This window comes from Dreissena polymorpha, chromosome 9 (assembly GCF_020536995.1).
Source record: "Dreissena polymorpha isolate Duluth1 chromosome 9, UMN_Dpol_1.0, whole genome shotgun sequence".
In the NCBI taxonomy this organism is placed as follows: Eukaryota; Metazoa; Mollusca; class Bivalvia; order Myida; family Dreissenidae; genus Dreissena; species Dreissena polymorpha.
Window position 1 is genome coordinate 89,749,056 of NC_068363.1, and position 8,206 is coordinate 89,757,261.

The 8,206-nt window shown below is 32.2% G+C and overlaps 1 protein-coding gene across 1 annotated transcript; it reads right to left on the bottom strand.

The window, feature by feature from the left end:
- Positions 1 to 468: 468 nt before the first annotated feature.
- Positions 469 to 4,253, bottom strand: LOC127843877 (uncharacterized). Its single transcript, XM_052373763.1, has 4 exons — positions 4,088 to 4,253; positions 3,829 to 3,926; positions 2,069 to 2,180; positions 469 to 1,249 (listed from the first exon to the last, which is right to left on the bottom strand). Exons 1-4 carry the CDS (start codon positions 4,194 to 4,196, stop codon positions 1,119 to 1,121), a joined length of 450 nt encoding a protein of 149 aa, XP_052229723.1. The 5' UTR covers positions 4,197 to 4,253; the 3' UTR covers positions 469 to 1,118.
- Between the last annotated feature and the right edge of the window lie 3,953 nt (positions 4,254 to 8,206).

Genomic DNA, 8,206 nt, shown 5'->3' on the forward strand with positions numbered 1-8,206 from the left:
GAGATGCACATGCATGCCAAATATGAAGTTGCTATCTTCAATCTTGCAAAAGTTATGGCAAAATGTTAAAGTTTGGGCAAACAAACCAACAGACAGACCAACAGACAGGGCAAAAACAATATGTCCACCACTATAGTGGTGGGGGACATAAAACAATATGTCCCCACTATAGTGGTTGAGGACATAAAAATATGGTATGTTAAAACTTTTATTTTTTTCGTGATATATAGCAATCTGGTTGACGGCCCCTTTAAACCTACCAAGGGAAATAAAGTCAGATAACCCTAAATTGAACTAAGCACACATACTAATTAAAATATCGTTTGATCGTTGCTCTTACTCCCTGCAAAATGCAAGTGAATACATAAGACGACATAAAAATTAGACAGGATAAAAGGAAGTACCAATCTTTCTTGACATGGGTCGTCATAATGCATTCGAATAAATAAAACAGCTCTTCAAACAACTACAGTAGGCGATTAACTTTGCATACGCCTTAATCGTGAATAAGGTCGCTATAGTTTTTTGAATGTTAGAAGCTAAATTCAGCAAAAAAATCATTAAAACACCGTGTATTGCTTCTATGTCTCCCGTTCACGTATAGGTCTGTATACATCATATCGCATGGGTGTGAAACCGTGTCTAGGCAACTAATCGTACATAGGTCGTTCGTTTTACGCTGAAGATTCTTTTCCAAAACGCATCATGCACAATGTCACAAAAAACGGCAACTTAATGTGAATGTTTTATTCGCATTACTGGGACCATCGGTGTTTGCAGATTTATATCTCTTCCCGCAGTTCAGAACAAAAGTGTTTATTGGCGTGGATATAACAACATGTATGTTATACATCACACATCAATACGAATCAATACGATTCAAAAGATGTTCTTACCAATTTGGTCGCCTTCGTGCATGTACTATTTGAAAACAAGTGCAATACCGAATAATGTACGAACTATGAATGATCCCCGAAAACAATGCAAGTATAATTATTAAGACACTATGTTGTTTGCTTTCGTTTAATAGGACATGTTAGCAACTTGTACACGGTTCAGTACTGTACAACTAAGTTAGCAAAGCGTGTCCATATGTATTTTTTCGTGTGCGCTGCAGATCACTCCGGACACACAACGGTTCCTTGTTTGAACTGCATCAGCAGCTGCTGCGACTCTGCGCTGATTGGCGACTCAACCCACGATAAACAAGAGCTGATTTCAAAACGCTGCTTTTCTTTATTCACACGCCCTGAATAATTATTATTAATAATAATAATAATTATAATAATAATAATAATAATAATAATAATAATAATAATAATAATAAATATAATAATAAGAATAATAATAAGAAGAATTAACAGCGCGTTACCGATCGTTCCCCACTAATATACACATTCATTAAACGATATTTATATTGTACGTAATTTCTTCGCATTAATCCTATTGTCTTGGTATTCTGCCTTACAACAAAGTTTGTTTAAAAAATTCCCAACAATTATGGATACATTCCAGGTTGTCAACCTTCAATATTTGCCCTCATATTTTCCTTAACCAATTATTTACAAATTTCTCATTTTATGAACATAAATATTTATCAACCAATACTTATTAGATATACTTTTAAATATGCAATAAATATGCACGTGTGCTTGTAAATTAAGTGTAACATGAGGAATATAGAAAACATAAGTACACAACCGTTGTTATTTTTCCTGGGAAACCAGAAAATTACCACTCGTAACTTAAACAAAATAAAAAAACGGTCGAACTTTAAACTGTTAGGCATAGATATTTGTCTATGATATATCCTTAAAACAAAAAACATTTATTTAGTTTAATCGATCACACTTTTACTTCCAGTTTAATGGCAAGAGCAACACCGTTTGACCCACATGAATATATGTCAGAAACATGCACACTCGGGACCATTCGGATTGACGGAATTGTACGAAAACAGGCGATGCTACATGAAGTAACTTTCATTTAAATCCTTAAAAGTCTTCGATCTTGATACGTAACTGAACGAAGAGGGCATGTAATCAATAATCATCGGCCAGCGCTGTACCTGACAGGATGTATGTTTTCCCCTCTTCTAAATAGACGCCGCACAATGAGCTACTCTCGCTTGTGTATACTCTATCTGTGTTCGCCGCTGACACGTATTGCTTGAAATTGAACTGAAAAAATTGACAAGCACTTGGAGTTTTCATATCAACACCAATTAAGATATTTCATAGTGTTAAAAATGCGGTTTACCAACGTCCATGTGGCTTTCGAAACATAAAGCGAGAACACAAAGTCAAAATGCATGTTTTAATTATACAGACAGTTTATTTAAACTTATACAACAGTGCATGGTCTCCATACTTTTATGTACACGTTAATTTCACGTATATAATAATAACAAAATACCATTATATAAGTGAACGAAAATTAAAAATACAAACACCAATAAATAAAATCGATGGGTATGTGTTCTATCGAAGGGGCACTGAAATTATTATATACTATCATTTAGGATCGTTTTCTTGTAACCAAGCTTCTTTGATATATTTACATTGATCAGAAATAACATTTGTCGCATGAAACTACTAACTCGTAGAATTTATATACAGATGGGTTAATAAACGACTAATATATGTTTTTCTGCAATCAGTGTAACAGCTGTATATACACAAAAAAATCGAATTCGTATTCTAAATCAACATTATTACAACATAACAAATAACGTTCATTTCGTGGAATGTTATTCTGAGCATATCTGCCTGTTGGGATATAGAGACTCTTACTCTTACGACACAAACCGAGCAGACGTCTAGGAAGCAAGTCTAGATATTCAGGGATTTCAATTGAAGCAGAATCCTGCTTTTTGATGCAAGCATTGTGTAATGTTGTCGCTTTTGACTCCTACAAATTATCTTCTTTGCATCATGTTGATACAAATGTTTCCATGAAACTAACATAAAAAATATTGTTTTATTACACAAAATGTGGTTATTTAGTTGAGCAAAATATAATTTAAGTTATACAAAGCAATACTTGTACAACAATCAACAAATATCCATAAACAAACTATTTATATTTCAGTATTTTGACCCCTGACGATTTCAAGCACAAGGTAATTTGACTTCTCGTTTTGAAAAACTATTGAAATCCCTGTTATTCTTTATAATCCACGAGGTTTTTCTAACTACAACCATGTCTAAAACAGAACTGTTATTCATTTTACCATACCACTTCAAACAGGTAAGCAAGCCAACATTTGAACATAACTATTTACGTTCATACACAATCCAATAATACGCAACATGTTCTTGACATTTGAGACCCAATTTGTATAATCTTATTAGAATAATTCAAAATTCGTGTTAATGGAATCTGATATTTTGATATTTAAGAATTTTAAACAAATATGACATTTTTGTTATGTCTTCCCGTGTTTTGAAATAAGGTTTAGTAGAATAACGAATACTATTAAATGACGATTAAACTTTATTAAATCAATTGTTGAGATATAAACTATATTTCACCATTATTTGTCAACTATGTTATGTTAAGAAATATGAAAACAATTGCTTTTAATATGGCTATAATGTCAATTCTTCATAAGGGAGACATCTTTCATATAAATAAATCAGGGCAGTTATACTGGTTTGCGTGAAATATGGTTGATACTGTTTTATTTAATCCGAATTTACGATGTGGTATGTTTATTTTCAATATAAGTCATAAGAATATTACAGAAAGTTATAAATTTATAATACAAATGACTATATAAAGTATTAATTGAATATGTATTCATATCTAAATATGAAAGACAATTACCTTGTACGTATTTTCATAGCATGGTCTGTCAATCTTATAGTACAAATCGAAAGGATGCGCAATATTTCGATGGGTACTTTTCACTTCGGTCTGGAATACTGAAATACATCATACTAACTAAATTTTTAACTTTAAGCTTCATTGGTGAGAAATTGTTTACAAAATAGTTGACAGCATTTAACGATTTATAATACCAATATATGTTTTTTAGCTATACAATATTACCGTGACGAAATGTTTTGAAAATAAGCATACTTACTAAAATCTGACTCACAACCCAATTCCAATTTGGTCTTTTCAATGCAACTACAGCATTCACACAGCCCTAACACACTAACACACAGAACACTTAATATTAATGATCTCATTTTCGAGAAATATCTTTATTACAACGTTGACTTCTCTCAATGTGTTGATTGCAAATGAACGCGTAATATAGCGAGTAATTTTACAATAAACTAGTCAAGATCAGGTTCTAACAGGTTTAGCGACATCCCCTCAGTTGGAGGAAGACACATATGTTCGCATATCGATAATGATGTACAATCAATGTCACATATGTTTGCATTTAAAATGATATCTATTGTTTTCACATTATACTGCTCTCAGCATCGCGACTATTTTATTTATTTATTTGGAATTTGTTAAAATGTGCGAGTTTCATTTTAGAATTTATGTTATAAAACGCAAAGTTTTCAAGGTTCGCTTTTAAACGTTTTGCACAGAACACGAAATTACTAGAGAATAATTATTTTCACACAATAAGTAATCATGGTATGAATGCATGTCTGCAAGATCTATTGTAAATCTACCAAGGTGGCATAAATAACAACACAACACGTGTTTTTAATCGGTTGTTCATATTTTGTATTTATTTATTGTTTGATGGTTATATTAATTGTGCTAGAAATTAATCAGGCCTGTTATGCTACTTTTGTTTTCAAAGTATTCCGGCTAATGACGTTCAGATATAAAACTGGTGATTTTTACACATAGGGACAATTTATTGACACAATTGTTTATTCTATATCATGCTCGATGTTCCCATATTAATTGAAGAATAATCGATCGTTAATTTCCCTTGTACATGTATGTTTGCGCGTGCCGTGATATGATACAGATTAAATTTAAGATTATTATTAAATATTGTATACTATAAACTATATTTTTCCAATGAGAATATTGATTTTGTTTAATGTTTTAATACAATTAGTCTGCTGCGCAAAAGGTTAAGGAGTAAGATTGATGTAACTCATTTAGACACATTCAGCCACTGACGTTGTATTTAATATGTCGTTCCGTGTTCATTTGATTGCTCAAAACCTGCCTAATGTTTTGCGAAGTTTTTACTTTTTGCGAGTTTAATATTTCGTTTTCAATTTTTCTTTGGTTAAGCCAGGGTGTGCCTATATATATACAGTCGTATTTTTGCTGTCTTCAAGAAATTCTCTTGACCTGGTTAAATGTGCACACACAAACAACTTACATTTAAATAACAATTTGTATCGTTAAGCAAAAAACACACTTTGTTTTACATCCTTTTCATTCGGTCGTATCACATTGTATAACAAATCTTCAGCTTCATTTTACATCCAAAAGTTTCATCATTTGAACAGAGATCACAGATGTCGCTCAGCTGATATTATATATTCCATTTTTTTATTTTCAAATGATTCGACATACGTTTTTATTCAAACAGAAGGATGGTATTCAAATTTACATATATATATAACATATCACAAATCAGACGATGCGTAGGTGTGATAACACGATGCGAGATCATGATGCGTGTTTGCAAGAATAAGATATAAGTTTGTGTATTCGATTTTCGACCATTAAGTAAACATAGATGGGAACCTTATTCCACGATGCATAGGGATGAAATGACCATTCGATATTACGATATTTCTATCGCGATCTCGTTTTTTCACGATCTAGCCTTGTAATCGTAAGGTTTACAATGCCAAACGAGTACCCCCAACGGAATGCCGTAAACGTTAGAAATTTTGGTGATCTAGATATTCTGTTACTTTTAAATATGATTTTCTGAAGACTATGCATGAAATATGTGTCTAGTTTATTACAAACATTTATATTTTTTGCAAACATATGGTTTTTTTTAAGGATGTTTTATTTGCATTATGACATCGCCTAACAGTAATTGAGTAATATATTGTGCACGTTAATTTGTAAAATAACAATCTTTATTTCAACGTGTTGGCATCCTTTGCATCTGATATAAATCCAACTATTATGACATGGTCAGGAAAAGATTTAAAAGTAGGTAATTGGTCGTAAGAAGGCCAATACCTTGTGAGTAATAGCTGATCGTTCGCGGATTCTGTCTTGTGATTTAAAGGCAAATAATTCCGTGCTAGTCCTTCAAAAATAGTATCGATGTGGGATAGCCTGCCTATTGAGTTCTTTATTCATTTTGAAAATAAATCCAGGACCGATACCCCACGTAAATTCCAGGTATTTTGCCAGCTAGTTCGATTATTCCATTTTCCTGCTAGTATGCAAAGACCAAAATCCCAGGCGTCATATTGGTTTGTTTCAGTGAAACAGGTTCTGAGACATCAACAGGTGTTTTAACATCATTATTCAGTTTATATTGACGCGCTATTTTAACCCATCATATTTCATAAATGATCAGTATGTTATGATGTTTCTTTAGATGATTTATTACTGAAGAATATGCTGATAAATTATATAAATTCACCATAAATCACGACTTGGCTATGTCAGTGGAAACATAAAATTCACATGTACTACCACAGTGCGCAGATGCAAAATAATTCTAGTTTAAAGTAATTCATTACAAATATATACTAAAAACAATGTTAAGTGGAAACAAAACAATATTTCCGACATGTTTAGAAAGCCGATTTGGCATCGTTGAAAGTGAATAATATAAAATAACTCACCAACTGTTTCGAACTTCACAACAATTAGAAGGAAAGCCAACATCATTGTTATGAAAACGTCTTGCTTCTTCCAAATAACCATTGCTATTAAATTGTAATATACATATACACGAATACACGCATTTAATCTCTTGAATTTATAATGCACGTGTGTTACATAGAGGATATTTGTTGGATTGGGTGGAATATCGATTTGAATTCACGAGTGATCATAGAAAATTATATATATGTTATATACATATACACGAATACACGCATTTAATCTCTTGAATTTATAATGCACGTGTATTACATAGAGGATATTTGTTGGATTGGGTGGAATATCGATTTGAATTCACGAGTGATCATAGAGGATATATTTTTTCTATGATCACGAGTGAATTAAAATCGATATTCCACCCAATCCAACAAATTTTCTTTTTATTTTATGCTCACAAATTAATATTTTTATACGTTTGCCAATCCGTTCAAACCAATTTCCCACTGGGCGCCCCAAAATATCATTACCGCTTTTACAATAAGCGTTGCAAATAGTTCACAAGAAAACAAACGTTAAACAATAACTTTTTTGTATTTACAATGCAACACATATCAAGTGAAAAGAAAAAAAACACCGATAAAATCATTTAAAAAATAAATAATCATATGCTGACACAATTTGTTTATGTCATTTTGGTGTATTTATATGCGGAGTCTTTTTATAGCGTAAATAACGCGAACATTGTCTTCGCCATTTTTAACAAAATGCACATGAATGAGTGTTAACAATTAAATGGAATTAACTGGAAAAAAATCAACAGTAAGTGTTCGTGCCAATTTTATCACAAAATAGTTAATCGCTATTAATGTCTGGAATCATGCGAATACGCTTGTAGCGTGATTGATCAGGAAAATCAGGCGAAACATCCGGTGTTGGTGTTGGAGATGTCACTTGTTGATTAAACACATTCTTCTGGGACAGACCCATTTCAGAGCTGTGAAAATTGAAAGTAACGTTGCCGTGGAAATTTGAGTTTACAAAGAATCCTCTTCCCATCGCCATGATCGGTAAATCATCATTGACGTGGTTGCAGATTCTGCTTTGCTACAGCAGTTTGATTTGAATGTGAGAGAATCTTTGAAATCTGTTTTGATTGATCCTTGTTTATCCCACTATATTTATTTAGACTATTGACATTTTTGTGGCCTGAAATTTGTACGATCTGGTGAGCTGGGTTGTTCTCATCATTTAATGTCTGAATTAAGTGTTTTCTTGCACTGTAAAAAAAGTAATTTTATTGATAGTCTTGGCTATAAATTTGGAAAAAAATCAAAAAGGAAACATTGCATAATACAATTAAAATAAAGCTTTTGTAATTGCTTTGTGTCCCTTTGAAAAACTTCATCCAAAAAAGAATACAGTGCATGGATCTGGAAAATCGGAGAAAGGAATCCTGCTGAAAATAAGGAAT